The sequence below is a fragment of the Periplaneta americana genome, chromosome 9, assembly GCF_040183065.1.
Source record: "Periplaneta americana isolate PAMFEO1 chromosome 9, P.americana_PAMFEO1_priV1, whole genome shotgun sequence".
In the NCBI taxonomy this organism is placed as follows: Eukaryota; Metazoa; Arthropoda; class Insecta; order Blattodea; family Blattidae; genus Periplaneta; species Periplaneta americana.
The window spans coordinates 4,515,550-4,537,933 of NC_091125.1; the positions used below are offsets into that span (position 1 = coordinate 4,515,550).

General features: G+C 35.2%; 1 protein-coding gene across 11 annotated transcripts in view; it reads right to left on the minus strand.

Annotated features, from left to right (window-relative positions):
* Positions 1-22,384, minus strand: part of LOC138705737 (zinc finger and SCAN domain-containing protein 31-like) — a 92,246-nt gene that overhangs the window by 30,966 nt on the left and 38,896 nt on the right. For 7 of the 11 annotated variants that reach the window (XR_011333743.1, XR_011333742.1, XM_069834307.1 and 4 more), the window contains 3 exons: positions 11,281-11,493; positions 10,329-10,408; positions 3,900-4,741 (listed from right to left, as the gene is read on the minus strand). Coding sequence is in view for 8 of the 11 variants with exons in the window: in XM_069834302.1 (XP_069690403.1) it covers positions 4,369-4,741; positions 10,329-10,408; positions 11,281-11,493 (666 nt within the window). In the remaining 3 variants the exon portion in view is untranslated. Of the gene's footprint in view, positions 1-3,899; positions 4,742-10,316; positions 10,409-11,280; positions 11,494-22,384 lie in introns of those variants that run through there. The other 4 variants (XM_069834301.1, XM_069834309.1, XM_069834310.1 and 1 more) reach the window with 3 other exon arrangements.

Below are 22,384 nucleotides of genomic sequence, written 5' to 3' on the forward strand. Positions count from 1 at the left end.
ACTTTTAACTTTCTTGTGGACCAGGAAACCCGTTCCAAAATCATTTCGGCCATCACTACCACTATAGCATACCAAATAATTACCGGACATGAACATTTCCGTCCCTCGCCATCTTATTTCCTGCACTGCCGCAATCATTATATTATATTTGTCAAGTTCCTGTATCAAATCTCTCAGGACTCCAGGTCTAAATAAACTTCTTATGTTCCATGTAGCCAAATACATATCCTTATTCCGTTTGCCTAGTCGTCTCTGATGATCAGTCCGGCTTGCTTCTTTGGGTTTCTCAACGTTAAAATTTTTCCGGGATTGGGTTGTCAACCCAAAGCCCAACCCCCAACCTGGAGGGCCAGGGAACCTTCTGTTAGGGTTACCATTCCTTAGCCGAAAAAATCCCGTTTAGGCGCCGGATATTCGTCTTGAGTCTTCCTAAAGAAGACCTACTGGTTTTCTTTTAGTGATGGCCATTCCCGAGATTTAAAAATTCACCTATTTTAGTGGATAAAGTGCCAGCACGTAACTCTGGAAACCTGGGTTCAAGTCCCGGTGCCGGAGACAATTTTTCTCCATTCTACTGATTCTTTAACAGAAAAATTAAGTTTTCATCAAATAATTTTCGACAAAAGCACCACCTCAGATTAATCATGACCCGAATGTTCAGTGCAGTGCCTTAGACGTGACAGTTGGCAAGCTGTAAGAGCTGTTACCACTAAAACAATTTAGTGTAACTTACACACACAACAATTTCATTTTTGTTTTGTTACTGCTATAATTGAATGTGTAACACTTTTATTAAGCCGCCAATGCTTATCTACCAAGTGATTAAAACAAGTGCTCTACAAATTGCTTCTTACACAATGATTCAGCATTTTAGTATTATGAAGTTTTATATAAAAACAAAGAGAGAACAGTTATAATCGCCCCATTAAAAGGCAAGACACAACAGAACTCAAAGACAGAATAACAAAAACGACCAAACAAGTGTTCTTTTATAAAAGTTTTTATATTGGTGTTATACTATAAGTTTTATATTGCATTTTAGAAATTGATTGATATTAAGTAAGCTTAGTATTACTATTAGCACTAATTACTAGTAGACAAGCGACATCCATAAATGTATCACACACTTAATCACGAAAAGAAGTTCACAGAAAACACACACCAATGGCTAGGTTTTCAATCATTTACAAATGTTAATTGTTAATTTTAATTATAATGCATCTGAAGATGATACAAAAAATGGTATCGAAAACGTTCATGTAAAAATCTTATTCATGTAAATGACTATTATAGTAGATAAGCATTGGCGGCTTAATAAAAGTGTTACACATTAAATAACACACAAACATTGATGTGTCATTTAGGAGAGTCTTGTAAGTTATCATAACGCTGATTCAGGAAGCAATTATAATTTCATAAACATCATCTGTCTCTATTTCGTTTCCAGTCACAAACATGTCTCCAGGGAGTGCATGTTGTTTCTTAATGGCCAGGGCGCTCTTTTCCTCAGTACAAGGCAGTGTTCCGCGATAATCGTCAAGCATTTGTAATGGATGAATCTCATTGTGTACTGTAATTCTTCTGCAGTTGGCGAGGCAACATAATTTATTCTGATGCATATTCTTGGAATGTAGGCTTTCACGGCCAGCATTGATAGGATGCGTATACTAGCAAGATACTACAACAACACAACGTGGAGACAATTTGCACTCCTACTAGGCAGACTCGTAACTGCTTACGGTCTGTCAAGGACAAACATAACCGACTTTCATCAGCTGGAGTATACAGAATCCCGTGTTCCTGTGGGTCAGTGTACATAGGTACAACACAGCGTAGCTTCAAGACCCGAATCACAGAGCATAGAAGGAACTGCCGTCTAGGTTACGTGGACAAGTGGCCGTAGCCGAGCATGCTTTTAATGATGGGGATCACAACATCAGGTTCCAGGACACCGACATCCTAAGCAGTACGCCACACTTCTATGCCAGTTACATCGGGAAGCTATTGAGATTCATAAACACAAAAAGAACTTTAACCGCAAGGAGGAAGGACTCAAGGTCAACAAAGCTTGGTATCCGGCCCTCAGAAGCACAAACATCAAACCCTTTCTCCGACAATTAGACACTATGACAAACAATCAAAGCACCGAAGCCACTGGTGTGGACCGCGGCGACAACAAGCAACAACAGCCCCACACCTCAAATATCGACGTGCTACCAGTCTGATACACACAGCAGATCTCTGCACACACGTGTACCACGCCACTGAAGATATCCACGGAGTAGTGGACGAAACATTTGGTTGTAACACCGACAAACTGATGCATATTGTTTATATTCACATGAAATAATTGAAACATAACGAAATATTTTTCCTTTTTGTCATATTTTCCCGATTTTTAGCACATAAAAATAAAAATATAAATATAAATATCTAAAAATTCGAGTCCTAATAATAATGATGACTTGCTCGCAATTAACCATCAGTTGAGTGCTGTTGTCGCATAAGCCATCATGCTGGAGAGCCAGGTTTGAGGCAGAACTATAAAACTTGAGTAATTAGAGCATAATATATATTGGAGACAAACATAATTAGTGCCTTCGACACTCAATTAGCTATATTTTCTGACAAACGTTTGGAACACCTGGTGTAGTGTGGCAACATTGGTATTATCGCCGCGCTCTCATGCTTAACATGTCGGCATCATACAATAACGTGCGGTGTGCTTTTAAAACATAATTTTTACCATAGAATAACTCTTCTCGGGTTCTCAGCCAGGTGAGTTGGAGATCTGCTTCCAAGCTTTCAACGGCTAGCTCTGCCATCTTCTTCAGGGACTTCGTCAGACTTCATCAGATGGCAGAGCTAGCCATCGAAAGCTTGGCAGCTAATCTCCAACTCACCTGGCTGAGAACCCAAGAATTGTTATTCTATATCAAACGCCGGGAAAGCCTCAAGTCATACATAATTTTTACCGACTGATTGTTGCTCTGTAGGTTTCACTCTAAGCGTCATGTTGTCATGTCTACTTCCTCGATAAGAATAAGCACTAGTTTGTTATATTGTTAAAAGGCTATAATTATTATTATTATTATTATTATTGTAATTAGTATTATTATTTCATATACAAGTACGTTAACATTCTTAACTCTTAATAACAACTCTTTAATAATAATTTTTAATCACATACCTTAATGTTCGTCCTCAGCACAAGACATTGCAACCTCGGTTTTAGTCCACGTGGATTAGACAAGTGGGTGTCATTTAATAATGGAAGCAGCTTATTGGTTGCAATATTGAAATTGAGGCGAGTAATTGGAGCGGCGACATAGGAAATTGAAAACAATAATGCAATTAAATTTCAAAGACCTGCCGAATATTATGCACGAGGCCACTCAAAGACCTGCCGAATGTTAACCATGAGAGCACGGCAGTAATACCGCTAAGTAAAATTCCTTTTTAAATTTTATTAATTCTGTTCTGTGCGTGCACTTATTTTATAGATGGAACTTTTTTTTTATTCTTCATATACTATAATCTAGGATCTGACCCTATCACTTGCTGGAAGCCAATGTGTGGGAACTATGTGGACACCTGTATCACACTGAACACTGGCTCTGCGAAAAAAAAATGAAATTTCGATTGAAGATTCAATATGTTCGCGCCACTGTAAAGGAATTTTTCACAATTTTATCACTGCCACAACACACTTAATTTCTTACTGTATTATATAATATATTATATAAGTATGGATATATGCGGGCATATAACTCTCCTAGTGATCACAATTAATTTTCACTACTCCATACTATAAATCCAAACGATTTTCAAGGTATTTTAGGAATGTTTTCTAGTGGCGCATGCATATTGAACCTTTACAGAATTCCGTAAAATTAATATGAGAAAGTGTATGCTCATATTTTATATAAGAGAAATGTAATAAATAAAAGTTCTTAAACAGAGTTCACCACATGTTTTGATATAGTAACAAGATCCTCTCACATTTTATTTGTTTTATTGTGTAATCGGGCATGAAATGTGACGTAGGATTTGGAAGAAAAATATTTGTTGCATTGCTTACACTGATATGGCTTTTCTCCAGTGTGAGTTCTTATATGTTTTCTTAGAACACTGCCATCTGAAAAACGTCTATTGCAATACTGACATTGGTAGAGTTTTTCGCCAATGTGCGTTCTAGAATGTTTCACAAGGGCACTCGAATGACAGAACGATTTATCACAACGATCACATTTGTATAGATTTTCACCAGTATGTGTCCGTGAATGAACTACGAGGTTAGTGGCCAAAGAGAATCGTTTTTTGCAATACACTCGTATGGCTTTTCACCGGAATGTGTTTGTGTATGTATTAATAATGAATTATTGTATGAAAATTTTTACCGCATAATTCGCAGCTGTACGCTTTTTCACCGGTATGGATTCGCACATGTCTTTTTAGACCTTCTTTTCTAGCGAAAAATTTACTGCATTGGTTACAAGAGTACTGCTTGTCTCCTGCAATAGCTTTCATTTTTAGGTCTTCATCATTGCACTTTTTACACAAAAAATTCCCTGTCTCACTGTATATAAAAAATTTCTCACATCTGTCACATTTCAGGACATTCTTGTCTTCGCTGGAAGAATTTGCAAGCTTCATCTCTTCTGGTAACCTTCCGTCTACAAATTTCACTTCTTTCTCTCTTGCACTGTTTGAAATGCTCTGTTGATAAGGCAACGCAGCCCTGCAAAAAACAGATTGTAATTACTTTTAATTTTTTCTGATGAATGAGATAATTTTCGAATCAACAAGAAAAAGATAAAAATGAAAACATCAGCAAAATACACACTAATAATAATAATCATCCGTGGCGCTACAGCCCACGAAGGGCCAAGACCTACCAGCCGGCTGTTGGCCTCACAACCCACATGCCGAAGCAGAGGTGGACGATCATCCAACCAGAATGGAGGTATCGTGTGGTTAGCACGATGAGCCCCCCAGCCGTTATAGCTGGTTTGCGTAACCGGATTTCGCTACCTATCGTAGCTCCCCAAGTGCATCACGATGCTGGGTGGGCACCGGTCTCATACACTGGCCGAAATTTCATGAGAAAATTTCTTCCCCCATGGGGACTCGAACCAGCGCGCATTCCGTAACGCGAGTCCTAGGCAGGATGCCTTGGACTGCGACGCCACGGCGCGGGACAAAATACACACTATATAGCCATAAATCTAATCTGAGACAAACGCTAATAAGAAAGTTCAACAACCAACAAATTTATCCAAATGCCATCCGCTGCAAAAAACAGGAAGTCATCAAGTCCACATGTGCGTCTCGTCTGGCCTGGCAGACTAAACAAATGAATTCATCATCACGAAAATGTCAGCAACAATGAATGGAATAACATAAAAATTAACAACAATTGAACATCTGCTGAAAATCACGAGGAATGGAATTATGGCGTCACCACAAGAACTTGGCGAGGTCTGCAGTAAACACCACTTACAAGGAGAGGACACGCTCTGTATATCACAGAATTAAATCAGATCTTGTGACATGAAAGTGCAAGAGACACTGTTTAAAGTCATACCTGGTATGGGTGGCCAATGACCCCTCGTTTTGGAAATATTGACTATTGTTTGTGACATACTTCCGTTAGGTACCTAATAGGGAAGCATTAGACTGTATAAGGGCGTAGCTCATGTGGTTGGGTGCTGAGTTGTCATCCAGGCAACCCGAGTTCGAATCCTAATACCTTCTGATTTTTTAAAGCTTGATATTATTATTATTATTATTATTATTATTATTATTATTATTATTATTATTATTATTATTATTATTATTCACGTTGAGTTGTCAGTTCCTATATTCAAAGCCATGTTGAAATATGCTGGTATGCATCAAAATTAATAAACGAACGAGAAATGTTTGTGAATGTGAAGGATATCTGTTTCGCGGCAGAAGTGCGGAAAAATGTGTGTGACTGTGGACAACCTTCTTTCATTTGCTGTGCATGGTGCAGGAAATATGTATGTTTGTGTGTTTTTATGACATCATAATGAATCGGGTACAAAATGAAATGGAATAGCTGCTACAGAAATAGAACAGATGCCGGTGACACATCTTACCTTCCTACGTGAGCAGTATTTCATTGTTTATCCTTTACAATACAATGTTAGTTAATTAGTAATTTGTTCAAAACATGATGAAGCATTCAATACATTGAGAAATATGATATAGGTATGTAAATAGATAACTGTGATCACAATATTAATCATTATTAAAAGAAAAAAATATAGAAACAGTTAAGATTCGAACTCAGGTTGCCTGGATAACAGCTCAGCATCCAACCATATGGGCTATGCTGTTACACAGTCTAATGCTTCCCTATTAGGCACCTAACGGAAGTATGTCACAAACAATAGCCAATATTTCCAAAACGAGGGGTCATTGGCCACCCATACCAGGTATGACTTTAAACAGTACGTCTTGTACTTTCATCTCACACAATCTTATTCCATTCGGTGATATACAGAGCATGTCCTCTCCTTGTGAGATACATTTATTAATATTTAGTTATTGAGTTATCAAACTCTTAACAGAATAGTTCATGTCGGACACCATGTATTTTAAGACTTACTTACTTAGTGGCTTTTAAGGAACCTGGAGGTTTATTGCCGCCCGCCATTGGTCCCTATCCTGAGCAAAATTAATCCAGTCTCTACCATCATATCCCACTTCCCTCAAATCCATTTTAATATTATCCTCCCATCTTGTATTTTAAGACAGCAACTCAAAATTAAAACATTTGAACTACATGGAAAAGATGAACTTAAAAGTAATAGCTTGCACTACCATTCCATAGAATCTTGAGGACAGAACAAACTGCATTATTGCTGGTTTTTTTTTTTTACATTATGAACAAAAGAGAGCGAGTTCAAAAACTCCCCAAGTCACCTTCTTTTTCGAAATGTGTCTTTTTTATTGAAATGTAGTGATTTGGACACATTTCATCCAGTTCTGGAAAGAAGTGTCCAAGTCTACGCTCCTAACATATTTGGACAGCCTTAAAATATTCAGTCATTTCAATATAATTCCAAGTCCAGGACATGGTAGGCTCAAGAAAATGGAACAAATGTTCCCAGTTCGAGGACATTCTTTCCTACCTTGTGACTAGCATTTTGCGGTCATTGAAAAAATGAAAAGAAATGTTGAGTCCATGGAAATGTATCAAGGATGGATTTAGTTGAAGAGAAAAATTCCCTGTTTATTCTGTAAAAGGTAATGAAATAATTGATTTTCAGAATGAATTTAAAATAGTTTTAAGAGCAGTGTCAGAGTATTGAAACTTAATTCAGGACCTGTAATTCGCTCCCAGAAAGCTTACAAAGGTCAGATTCCTATAAATGAAAAGAAATTGAATTGTGTGAAATCTTTGATGAAATTCTTACATAATGATGCTGTGAACTGCATTCAGTCACTTGTTGGTACTAGTGGTAATGTTAATGAGGATGGAGATTATGACCATGAATGTCAGTTTATAGGCTTCATGTAATTCTTTACCCTTATACACCTAATTACCCTCTCTTCAATGCTTCATAAAAAAGTGAGTGATTTCAAATGTGTCTCGTGTCCAAAACCTTCAAATGTCGTTTAACAAGTCCTTAATGCACAAATTGATATAAAAACTTATGGAGCAATTGATATGATATCATTTTAAAACATTATACTTGAAAAATTAAGTTTGTTTTAAAAAATATAGATTTATACAGTTTTTTTAATTCCTGAAAATTTTACTTCTCTGAACTTGAACTCACGATATCAAATTTTAAAAGAACTTAGGCTTTAAGATTGATTGCAGATCTGACAATGATATAAATGATTGTGTAGATTGTAAGAAAATCTGTAGACGAAATTGTAACTACTGTTCTCAATAACTGCACCACACATATATATATATATATATATATATATATATATATATATATATATATGTACTATGTGTGTGTGCATGTGTTATGAGTCCTGTTAATTTCCTTTTGTGTACAGTACACACACATATTAATTGTATCATTTCTAAATATTGAGTGTATCTCTGTTAATTGCTGATTAACTTAACACCAAATATTGTGAATATAGAGTCCCAAGAGGCTAACTCTGTTGAGAGGTAGTTTAATAAATAAATAATAGAAAAATTAAATACAGGCAGAGAATGACACAAAAATAAACTATGGTTCTGGAGTAATGTTTAGCATGAAACTAACGGGCCCAGGTTCAAATCCTGGATGGAACAAGTAACCTGCTTGAGGTTTTTATCTGGGGTTTTCCCTCAACCCATTAGCCTAAGAGCAGATGTTAGTTAACTTTTGGCACTGGTCCCTGGACTAATTTCGCTGGCATTATCACTTTCATCTCATTCAGATGCTAGATAACCTTAGCAGTTGATAAAGCATTGTAGAATAAACTACCAAAAAACTAAATAAAATATTATGTTGTGGCTACATTTCTCTGTTGTATCATCAACATTCCTACCTCAATAAACTAATATTAGCTTCGGTTTTCCTATGTTTTCCAATTTCCCCATTTACTGCCAATCACCTCCAATTCTTTTCCACAGAGCTTTTTGAGAATTCCATGTTCTGAGCTTCATTTTGGTCTCGCCCTCTGGTTTTACAATAGAAAAATCTCCTTTTTTTTAAGTGGTCCTTCATTCTTGTCACCTGACCAGTTCATTATACACAAAACTAAAGAACTAAATTAGACTAACAAACTTTGGGATCGGATACATAATCTCTTCATTCATTCAGAGTTCTGCCCAAGGGCAGGTCTTTCATTGCAAACCCAGCATTCTCCAGTCTTTCCTATTTTCTGCCTTCCTCTTAGTCTCCTCATATGATCCATATATCTTAATGTCGTCTATCATCTGGTATCTTCTTCTGCCCGAACTCTTCTCCCGTTCACATTCCTTCCAGTGCATCCTTCAGTAGGCAGTTTCTTCTCAGCCAATTCCTTTTCCTCTTCCTGATCAGTTTCAGCATCATTCTTTCTTCACCCACTCTTTCCAACACAGCTTCATTTCTTACTCTTATACAACACTTTTTGTTGAAGGATTATTACATACACCTTCATCCTTAAAACATTTGTAAGTGTAATAAATTTTATTACCCCATACCCTTAATTCCTATTTTGGAGGGGAAAAAATGCCTACAGAGTATTTTTTTTTTTAATTGTGGAACTTAAAAATTTTCGTTTTACTACTTGTACCAAACTATTTAAAAAAAATTGCTCCAACGTTTTTAATAATTGGTACTACTTTTTTTTTTTGTCTTAAATGAAATGTTTTTCTTTTTGTGTTTCATTTCTGTAAAGATAGGTTAAAGATTGAGGTACAGTTTGTTGCTTTCACTAAGAAAAATGGCCATACAACATTTCATGAAATGTTCTAATTATAATTAATTGTGGAAGATGTGATGTAAGTAGTTTTCAACAACAGTTTTGAGAAAACGAGCAATAAAATTACAGATTGCTGGCTGAACTGTGTTTGCATGGCATGACATTTCAACGCATAACTTGGTCTACTTTACGGACATCTTAACACAGATATAAAGCTAGAGTTCATATTAAATTAATATAATAAAAATGAACATTGAATTTTCTCTTTTTTCCCCTTTGAAGGTGTAACACCTTTATTAAAAAATGGGATGTGATGTTTTGTTTCAGTTTTTAGGTCATTAACTTGTAGTAGTGCACCGTAACTGTTATAAATGTTCACGACAATAAATATCACATTACGTTGTTTTGCAAGTTAATAATCTAAATAAATAAAATTATTATTATTATTACTGCAGTGTTAAATTAACAGTCTGTACCCAAAACACTGCACCCCATTTGTTCCTTAAAAATGTGTTTAAAAAAGGTTATCTATTCGATCCTTAAGGTTGTCAGTCCAATTTAGAGACACCCTATATAGATACTGTATTACCTCCATTACTTCCCATCCAATTCCTGTGTTATACGAGTACGTATAGTACATTATTTTACTGAAAAATAATTTTAGTCATTTTCTGTATTGGTCATATGCTGTTAGTAATTAAGGTACATTCAAAGGGAGCTCGCCTGCTGGAGTAAACAGTCTTTTATTTCTGCCTATCAGTGTTCAATGATTTGTCCGATATTAAAATTAAGCTTGAAGAGGACAGAACACTTTTGTTGTACCCTATTTTCAACTTTTAAAGTATTTTATTTTTCCTAAAGTTACAGCATACCCTTATCCTGGAGACATAAGCACGGTTCTTTCTTTTTCTACAAGGATTTATTACCATTTTACTCACCCCAAAACACCGACATTATCTTCCATTATTTCTTCTTCAGCAACTTCCTTCTTAACTTCAGGCAAATAGTCTGACTCTGCCTGTAATAAGAACAGTGACAATATATAGGTACATTATCTTCATTCTAGCAATCATTATTATTATTATTATTATTATTATTATTATTATTATTATTATTATTATTATTATTAGTTATATTACCGGTTGATCTGTATGCTGTGAAACTTGGACTCTCACTTTGAGAGAGGAACAGAGATTGAGGGTTTCTGAGAATAAGATTCTTAGGGAAATATTTGGGGCTAAAAGGGATGAAGTTACAGGAGAATGGAGAAAGTTACACAACGCAGAACTGCACGCATTGTATTCTTCACCTGACATAATTAGGAACATTAAATCCAGACGTTTGAGATGGGCAGGGCATGTAGCACGTATGGGTGAATCCAGAAATGCATATAGAGTGTTAGTTGGGAGGCCAGAGGGAAAAAGACCTTTGAGGAGGCCGAGACGTAGATGGGAAGATAATATTAAAATGTATTTGAAGGAGGTGGGATATGATGGTAGAGACTGGATTAATCTTGCACAGGATAGGGACCAATGGCGGGCTTATGTGAGGGCGGCAATGAATCTCAGGGTTCCTTAAAAGCCATAAGTAAGTAAGTAAGTATTATTATTATTATTATTATTATTATTATTATTATTCTATAAAAATCACATCTAGTAACAAACTATCACAATTAGTTTCAGAAAGGAACCACTCTGTAAAAACAAAAACGACTTACGTAATGAGTACCGGGGACTAGGAACCTACCAAATATTAAATCACTAATTTCCACTGATTAGCTTCTGAGGAGTTCAAATAAAACAAACAATATTCTTTACATAAATATCTTCCTTTTTGGTTCTTTCCTGAGATGGTTCTTTGGACGTTTACATAACCAATACACTAACTCACCTCAGTTTCAGTGTTCACCGCTACAAATATGAAGGGCACTGCAGCTGCTTCCTCCTCCTTCACCTTCACCTCCTCCTCCTCCTCCTCCTCCTCCTCCTCCTCCTTGAATTCATTGTGTGATTTAGATTCATTTGCAACTTCTCCAAAAATACTGGACTGTGTTTGTAATCCGTCGACTGCCAAGGGCTCCACTTTTATAACCTCCATCTTGACCTACACACAAGAATTCACAACACTATGAACACAAGCATATGTACAGTAGTGGCAAAAAAAACCGGACCGACCCTTGTAGCTGATTTCAGAGTCTTGTTCACTCCAGAGCACAATAGACTGATAACTAAGACTTTCGTGGTTCGAATCCTGCCTGGGAAGGAAACTTTTTTTTGTTGAATAATTTCAAGGGAAAAATTGTTCCGGGGCCGGGTATCGATCCCGAGACCTCTGGTTGAACGTACCAGCGCTCTGCCAACTGAGCTACCCGGGAACTCCACCCGACACCATCTCAATTTTTCCCTTTATATCTACACAACTCGCGTGGGCTGACGAAACGCCAGAGACCCACAACGAGTGCACACAATCTGTGTGACTTGGAATTGTGGTTTTCTGTTAACGTACACAGTGACTTATATATTATGCAAATCTAGTCTTTCAGGTAAAGCTCCCTGTAAAGCAGATTTGAATAATTTCAAGGGAAAAATTGTCCCAGGGCTGGGTATCGATCTCGGGACCTCTGGTTGAACGTACCAGCGCTCTGCCAACTGAGCTACCCGGGAACTCCACCCGACACCGTCTCAATTTTTCCCTTTATATCCACACAACTCGCGTGGGCTGACGAAACGCCAGAGACCTACATTGAGTGCACACAATCTCTGTGAGACTTGGAATTGTGGTTTTCTGTTAACGTACACAATACTTTTCTATTGCTGGTAAAATTCATGTTCTGGGAATAATAAGTTAATTAAGTAGTAAAATATCGCTGCAATCAAAAAGTATTGGGAATAAATTTGAATAAGGAACAAAAAAAAAAGTTTCCTTTCCAGGCAGGATTCGAACCACAAAAGTCTTAGTTACCAGTCTATTGGGCTCTGGAGTGAACAAGGCTCTGAAGTCAGCTACAAGGGTCGGTCCGGTTTTTTTTGCCACTACTGTATACAAGTACATCCGTGAATAATGAAAATAAGGACCACGTGCAATATTTTATTTGCTCAGAATATTACTTATCACCAGAAAGTACATGTAATTCCACTATCAATACAAGCCAAGCCATTTATAACAAAGGACAATATAAACAGAATCACAACAGTAGTACGTGGCCTACTGATATACTCAAAGATCCTACACATGTGCATTGGCCTAGATGTTGAAGCTACAGTATCAGAACCATCTTCAGTTACGGGCCAGAGCATGGATATGTTTGGCAACACTGAGTGGAGGCGAAATAGGGCACAATTTTTGACAGTATAGTGCTTTGATTTCGTTGTCGTGTACATTTTCGACATTAATTTATACAAAAGTACGTGGATATCATCAAAATTCAGAACACTGATGTATGTAATTTATTACGGAATCCGAAATGTATTTTATTTGAGTTTCAGGTACCACACAAATACTTACATATAAAGAATGTGCATGAAAATAACTTTAAAAAATTAAAAGCATACGTGTTTTTTATTTATGGTGTAAGAACAAATAAATAAATACATAAAGAAATGTTATCTTGTACAAAAAATAAATAATTAAATAAAGCTGTAACAATGTGCCAGAGAATCAGTCCCATTCCGAGGCTTATTGTTAGGTTTCGTAACAAGCTGTCTTTTACGGTGATGGGTTGTTAGGCCTTCGCCCTACCCCCAAGCTGGAGGACCACGGCTGTCCACGACTGCTTATTCAATATATTCGCAGCTATCCTCCATATCTGGAGGCCGTCAGAATTTGTAAAACAGTTATATTACCAGTTGTTCTGTATTGTTGTGAAACTTGGACTCTCACCTTGAGAGAGGAACAGAGATTAAGGATGTTTGAGAATAAGGTGCTTAGGAAAATATTTGGGGCTAAGCGGGATGAAGTTACAGGAGAATGGAGAAAGTTGCACAACGCAGAACTGCACGCATTGTATTCTTCACCTGACATAATTAGGAACATTAAATCCAGACATTTGAGATGAGCAGGGCATGTAGCACGTATGGGCGAATCCAGAAATGCATATAGAGTGTTAGTTGGGATGCCAGAGGGAAAAAGACCTTTGGGGAGGCCGAAACGTAGATGGGAGGATAATATTAAAATAGATTTGAGGGAAGTGGGATATGATGGTAGAGACTGGATTAATCTTGCTCAGGATAGGGACCGATGGCAGGCTTATGTGAGGGCGGGTTCCTTAAAAGCCAGTAAGTAAGTAAGTAAGTAATAATGATACACTTTCACAGTACTCTATTTCAATCAATTAATCAGTATGTAGCTAGTAAATTAACAATGGTTTGCTGCTTTACGTTGTTTTCTCTCTAACATGAAAGGTCTAGGATATCATGTACATTTTAATCTCATACAATTATCTGTAGTGCTTTTCTATCAATATTTCAGATGCCTAGGAAGCCAGTTTTAGTTTGAACCTGGCCAGTCACCATAACAATACTGTTCTCCTAAATTATTTGTTATACACTTTTTAAAATGTAATTTTAAATAAATATAACTACAGAAGACAAATCAAGAATTTAAACTCTGCAAAAAAATATACCATATATAAAATATAAACAAAGGAAACTATCGACATATAATAAAGTAAATACAGTTAGGTCAAGGAGGCTATAAATATGCTGGTATATGAAAAAGAGCAGAAACATACCTTTAACATAATACGTAACGAAACACATCATTATCTATTAAGTATGTGCCAATTAGCCTAAACGTAATTGAACTTTAAATCCTGTAAATACCAAGTGAAAATGAACATGTTTATAAGTAATTAAAAAATTAATTTAAAAAACCAACCGAGTGAGTGTGTGCATCTACAAATTATAGATGGCTCTGACATATTATAGCAGACATTCCGAGTCTTCAACAGAACTAAAACAATACTGATGGGATCATAGAATAGGCGTTTACAATGAACCACCACCTTTATAATTACCTCAGCAACTTTATTGATAAATATAAATATAATATTCAAGATTGGAATGTCATTGGACTTATGTTTGGTGCGCGAGGAAGAATAATTCCCAAATTTACATTGGAGATCCTCAGAAAATTAAAGGTTCCTGACGAGACTCTTCAGACAATTGCATCAACTATTTTAAAATCTTCACTGAACATCATCATTCACCATCTCTATTCATCTTTATAATATTCAATGTATATTACTTTTTTTAATAAATTGTTATTTTGATAGCCACCACATCTTGTCACAGAATATTCTCTTTTAAAATTTCATTAACTTATGTATTTTTTAACATTAATTTACATTTTCTTTTTTGTTCATTTGAATTGATTAGGATGCCGATATTTTAAATCCAAGATTTGGACGGCTATCATGTTGATATTCTATGGCAGGCAAGAACCTACAACTTGGCTGGAATTTTTCTGCTAGGCTACAAATCTCTTGAACCTCACAAGAGAAAAAGCAATAAATGCAACTTAATCATGAAGAGAAAAAGGCAGTATAAAGTATTTTCTTAAATGTTAGTTATTAAATACGACAATCTAATAGTTTCTGTAAAATATACCTTTAATATTTACCACAGGAAATGTTTCACTTAATTACTTTTCCATATTAAATTCAATAATGATACATTGACATTGCTAAAAATCCAATGCATGCTGTGGACAATGGAACGAGATAGAGAAAATCTGAGCTCAGTTTTGGGTTCAGCACCCCAAGATAAACTAAATGTAGCATACATTTTTAGAAAAGTTTTTATGATCCTTAATTTTGCAGGCTTATGTTAATAATTCCTTCTGTAACAATTGCAGAAATTAATGATAATATACATATTATACAATAAGCATTCTATATTGAAGACTATTATAAAGTGATGAATAATTGACACAAAAACACACACACACACACACACACACACACACACACACACACACACACACACACACACACACGAGCTCAGAATTCACCCTTCTGAGAATTTCAGGTCCATCTAGCTTTTTTTTCCACTTAATTTCGAATTATTTATGACAAGTTTAACTTAAAAAAATCAATTAATAAACAGCAAACTCATAATTGCTCTTGCCAAATCATATCATATCAATGTGGTGAGTATGCATGTTATGATGATGATGATGATAGATTTTGTCCCCTAAAACTACACTACCATACTTGAAAACTTATTTTACAGAAATACTTAAATTTTCGTATTTCTATCCATTGGGCAGCAGGATTTATGTCCCCATAGAGGGATTTAACCGTAAGTTCACATTTTGGACTTTTACAGACAGACAATATAATATATGGAACTTCGTGACGTATGCCTAGCATCATGTAATGGGAGTGGTGTACAAGCAGTACGTTATATAAAATTTTGTTAATGTTTCTTAACATAATACAGCCCTACATTGTGTAACACAGCTTCCTGTACTCAGGGGTTCAGCATGGGAAATCAAACTGCCATGGTGGTCTAGTGCCTAGGGCAATGGACTTATAATCCTGTAGACATGGGTTCGATCCCGATTTATAACAATTTGTGCAAGCCCGTGGTCTAGATAACACACAAATTTTCTCTGGGGGTTCCTGCTCCCCTGTGGCATCTCGACAAATCTCCATCACCATCTCGTCTGATTGTGGGTGTAGTGTAGACCAGCCTCCCGTGGCGCACCCTGGGCAACCACTCTGTTGGTAAACTGGTCTACACAACTGGCTTCATATGAGTGAATGACCAACAGTCAAGTGCCCACCATTAGTAACAAAATAACAGTAATAATGGGAAATAATTGGCAGCCAGGTAACTCAGTTGGTAGAGCAGCTGGCTACGGACTGGAAGGTCCGGGGTTCGATCCCAGGTGGTGACAGGATTTTTTCTCGTTGCCAAACTTTCAGAACGGCCCCGAGGTTCACTCAGCCTCCTATAAAATTGAGTACTGGGTCTTTCCCGGGGGTAAAAGGCGGTCAGAGCGTGGTGCCGACCACACCACCTCATTCTAGTGACGAGGTCATGGAAAGCATGGGGCTCCACCTCCATGCCCCCCAAGTGCCTTCATGGCATGTTACGGGGATACCTTTACCTTTTTAATAATGGTAAATAATTATTTGTAAACCCTACTATATTCCCCATACCTTATGTTTCATAGCAGCATTTTATAAGGTAAAATGTTAAGGGGTTAAAAGGCATTGAAATGCACTATTACTTAGTTCAGAGCAATTAAATTCATTAGGTAAATACAATCTAAAATGTAGTAACTTCATTTGCTTTATTTGTTTCTTCTAGAGGAAATTGTTTTTTATTTCTGTTGTATTCAACATCGAGTTTCGTAGGGCCATGGCAGCACAAATAACACAAAATTAAAATAACACTGTTGATACATTAGGCAAAATCAAGCATACATGTACAATTTTATTTCATTAATTTCTCAAAATCTCTTAAGAAAATAAAATAGTGCATTCCCTTATAAAATATATATATATATTTTTTTTTTTTATTTTAGTAGGTTATTTAGCGTCTGAATGAGATGAAGGTGATAATGTCAGTGAAATGAGTCCAGGGTCCAGCACAGAAAGTTACCCAGCATTTGCTCATATTGGGTTGAGGGAAAATCTCGGAAAAAACCTCAACCAGGTAACTTATCCCGAGCGGGAATCGAACCCGGGGCCACCTGGTTTCGCGGCCAGACGCGCTAACCGTTACTGCACAGGTGTGGACAATTTTCTTTATAAAATTCTATCAAATGAATGGGGAAGGCAGTATTTACAAATAATCGACTACCCATGTTAAACGTTTATGAAAGTAATCTGTGTTACACATCATATACCACTATGTACAACTCTACAAAAATTATATGTTATGTTTATCTTTTATTTTTCTTGATTCATATTTCTTCATTAGAGCTAAATAGGCCGACATTAAGTCTGAAGATAGGGTTCATAATTTACGTAATGTCCATACAGTTCAATTTTCAATAGAATTTAAGAGACAAATCGACCTTAGGCCAAGGAACGGGGTTCTATCGTGAGGATGACAAATTTGTGATGAAAGATTCTGCTCCTACGTAATTTGTTGTTAAACAAATGCAATCACTGTTGCGTCTTTGATTTTCGAACACTGCTCGGTGGAGCGAAGTTTTGTGTGCTAGCAATATTTATTAAGGTGTGTTAGTTTAATTTATTCGTGAAATTTATCCTTTAAGGAGTGTTAATTTATAGTGTATTAGGGAAATCGAATTTTACGATGAAGGCAGAAAGATTTTAGCAAGAATTATGTGTCATATGAACTTTTTAATTGTAATATGCGATACAAAAACTTTTGGATACGGATTTAGAACATGGAAGAAAGAACGTTTCGTTTACGAAGGTAATGTACCATGTCTAAGAATGATTTCTTGTTTATTATTAGACTGTTATTCGCGTATTTTGTTTGAAACTTATGCCAAACTAACAGAACCAGTGCAAATTGTGTGTTCGGGTATTCTGTAAATCATTTCCCCCTGCCTAGCTTCATACAGTTCGCGCAAAATTAAGTATGTAGGAAGGTCAATGTACCTTTGAAAAAGGAATGACATCATGGCGGATTATAAAAGAATGGCAACGGAAAATAATGTAATGTAAAGAAACGTCCGTTAGTCGCGAAGTGTTGACAATTTCTAAACTAACCATAATAATATAACGGCATGAAATATAAAATAGAAAACATATTAAGATATTATGTATTGCGAAATATGTGTTTTAGGAAATAATGGGCGTAAATAAGTAATAACTGATACAATGCTTGCGTACCGTGTCAAAAATGTCACTTAGTGGTAGCGAATGAAATGGTCAATGTGACGTTTATGAAGAAACGGGCAATGATTAATGATTCTGGGCCGTCCTTCTGTAAAGAAGTAAATACGTAAATAGCTAAACAAAAAATGAAATGAATATAAATGTACATAAATAATTAATTGAATTACGTAAATAATTAATGATTAAATCATTAAATAAATGTAAAAAAATTCTTCCGTCTACATTTAGCCTAGAGGCTACGTAAATTCAGTTGATTGACCTATAAGCATAGTAACAGCGTTTCGAATTTGCGTTAATAGTAATTTGTCAAAATTCTATTAATATATTTATATAAATAGGCCTACTTTCAATTACGAATGCTAATTGTAAAATTATTTGCTCCACGAGTGCCTAATTAAAATAAATTCTGCTTTAATAAAAAAAATATCACAGTACGGTACTATTTTTATTACTTATCAAGTTATTTCCCGTAATCTATGTGAATATAACTTTTAATTAGTTTGGGTTTATGCTAGTTTGTTGCAAAATAAAAGAAAATCTAGGATTATTTCGTATGAAGTGACGTGAAAAAAATGGAATCAAACACAACAAGGAACAATTACTAATTTTATTCTTATAATCAACACTGATTGGATAAATAGAGATCGTAAACTGGTTCAGATTACATTAATATAACGGTGCCCAGAAAGATAAAATGCAAATATGACAATATTCGCGTTGATATACAATGTAAACATAAAATATCACCGGTAACTTAACCTCAAATTAACCTGATAAAACAGAAATTTAGTTAGCTTACAGCAAGAATGTCAAATAGATCAGACCATATGTCGACAATCATCACATGACCCAATGGAAGACTGTGACGTCACACCCCTAGCAACCGTGCGCCGTGTTTGAAAACAACTTTCCTGTTGCATCGCTAGGCGAAGTGCAATAAGAAAAATGGTTGTGTTTTGCTCCAAAATGTTGTCAATACAGTAAGAGGAACAGTTGTTCATTCCTAAGGTTTGCCATATACTGAAAGACTGAAAAGAATTCGTATACGGAATATAGGTGAAAACTCATTATATCGTACATGTACTATCATAACCTCATCTAGGCTATATAAACTCGAAATGCAACATAATATGAAACGGTATCTAATGACCTGCAACGAATGCATTAAAGCTTAAATAGTTTTTATTATTTTCCACAGGAAGAAAGATAGACTACTCTCCAAAAGCTCTCTCATCTGACGTTTTCTCCCCCCCCCCACCCCGAAAAAAAAAACAAAGTTTTATATTGAAACAAAAAAATATATATAATTACTAAATTTTTAAAATCTAGAAAGCTAGAGAATTGATTGCACTGAAATTTATAATGTCCCCCAAAAATTGAGCCATCAGAGGGCAACATATAGTGCCTAGAATCCTGGATATACATTAAATAAGCAAACTGTAGTAAACTGTGAAATAGGTGATGATGCCAGGGTTGCCAGATTTTAGATCTACCAAGGAGGGACATCATTTTTCACCATATATAATTTAGTAACTTACGTTTTGTCTCAAAGAGAGTGATATGAATTTGGGGAGAGTTTACATTTTCATGACTATACACAATAAATAAATAGGAAATAAATAAACAAAAAATATCCCGCAGCTGAAGAAAGTAATATGAATCTCAAAATTGTAATTTGAGTACAAGACATATTATAGATACAGGTTTCCAAGTACAAACAATATTTATCTGGCTGTAAGTTACATCACGTTTCTCTGGCGTCTTTCTGAAGGGCTTGTGGCAATAATTATTAACTTAAATGACTTAATAATAGTTCTATCTGGCATCACATGTGACAAAATATTTAAATTTGAATGTTTATTAATTGATAACAATGATAAAATTTATTTATATCCAAATTCATATTTAGTTTGTGCCTTAGCATATTACTGCTCCAAACCCATAATTTAACATACAGTATACATTTTTAGGGCTTCCTACATATTTATCACTGAACTTCAGCATTGTCAACAAGCTTCTTTCCATTCTCTGTGCCATGCATTTCTGATGAACATTTCTTTTTAAATGTTTAGAAATATCATATTCACCACTGAATTCGCTGCTTCAAACCTTACACTTGCCAAAATATTAGTTTTTTTTTTTCCAATGTGCAAACCTACATTGTTAAGAAAATTAATCCAAATTTAATGTAATTATTTAGACTTAGAAGACAATAGTTACTACGTAATGATAAAATTATTCAAGTGATGTTAATTCTCTAAAGGAGGGACTTTTTACTTCCCGCCTCAAATCGAAGCGGGACCCGGGACTTTTATATGAAAATCGGGACATGTCCCGCCAAATTGGGACAGCTGGCAACCCTGAATGATGCCCTTGTACTAGAAGACCTTATTTTAGCAGATACATGGTTCATTATAAGCGATGTAAACATACCACCATCCTTTCTACACCACAGTTTAACACATGCAGATGGAGGAAAAAAAATTGTTGCAGGATTAGGATTCATTTGATCGAGAAAGAAGAGAGTGAAATGTTATCAAATCACTGATTTCATACTAAAATCACTGTTGCAATATTGAAACAAAAGTGTGACACGTGCGTGTTACACTTAAATTTTTTGTCAAAATTTCCTGCTGAAGGAAGTAGAACACCTGTACCTGTATTAAGGGTATATGTACATGAACGACCACAAATATTATCAGAAAATGCAGGCTTTAAATTTCTAAAATTTTATAAGAAAATGAACTCACAATTGCACAAAAATTACAAAGTACCACAACAAGACTTATTAGAACTTAAATATCTGATAAAAGTATAAAGAAAATTACTAATATTTTTCAGAATTCACTTTTTACTTTAAATTAAATTTTCACACATATTTCATAATTCCACAACCATTAGAGATAAAATTCTGAAATTTTGTACACTGATTTAAAATGAATTTATGCAAAAAGTAGAGTACAATAATGCCCATTTCTTTGAAATTAGAAAAATTAGATCACAAAACATTATGTAAATTTTAATATATTTTATATAGGACAAATAAAAAATTAATTGTATTAAAATAAACAACTCTACATGTCTGAAGGTAGTCTACTTTGCAGAAATAAGTGTTTATTACATGCAGGAAAAATATTAAAGATGTCAGAGGGACCACAATATTATGGTTACCAAATAATGTAACTGAAGAATTTTTTTTCATACTCTGATAAAACTGGTTTGAAAAATATTATTAGCACTTTTATCAGATATTTAAGTTCTAATAAGTCTTGTTGTGGTACCTTGTAATTTCTGTCCAATTGTGAGTTCATTTTCTTATAAAATTTTAGAAATATAGAGCCTGCATTTTCTGATAATATTGTGGTCGTTCACGTACATATACCCTTAAGGCAACAGTCAATCCAATTAAGGTAGATACTGCTACCGGTACATTAAAAATTCAATTGCAAATAAAATATACGTATCTCCTATATTACAATAAAATACAGATAGGCATACATACTTATGCCTTGCAGATAGGTCAATAGATAAAGAGGCACATTTATTCATTCATTCTGCAACATTCTTATAGTTGCTTTACAGCTAGAATAAGGAACATGTCAAATTCTAATGTTTAATAGGCTACATAAAATGCAGATATGGTTAATTACCGTACGTATAATAATGTATGATTTACAATATTCAGTACACAATTTAAATATGGTCAGTGAAAAATATAACATTAAAATTAATATTGAAAAATCGAAAATCATGTCATTTTGTGGGAAATTCCCTGTACCAAGCAAAATCTGTTTGAATAATAAAATAATAGAAAGAGTAAATACCTTCACTTATCTTGGCTATACACTATCACCTTATGATGAAGTAGATATTGCTGAAAAAATATGTAAATATAATAAAACAATGGGAATCATTAATAAAATCATGAAACCTTCACTAGTACAAAGGCACACAAGAATAGGCTTGTATAAAACCTTAGCACAGCCAGTATTAAGCTATGGTAGCGAAGCGTGGACTGTGAAGAATAAAGATGTCTGTAGAATAACAGCAAGTGAGATGAGATTTATGAGAGCAACAGCTGGATATACTCGCTGGGATCATAAAAAAATGAGGACATAATGCAAGAACTTCAAATAGAACCCATTATGCAGTTCATCAGCAAATATCAAT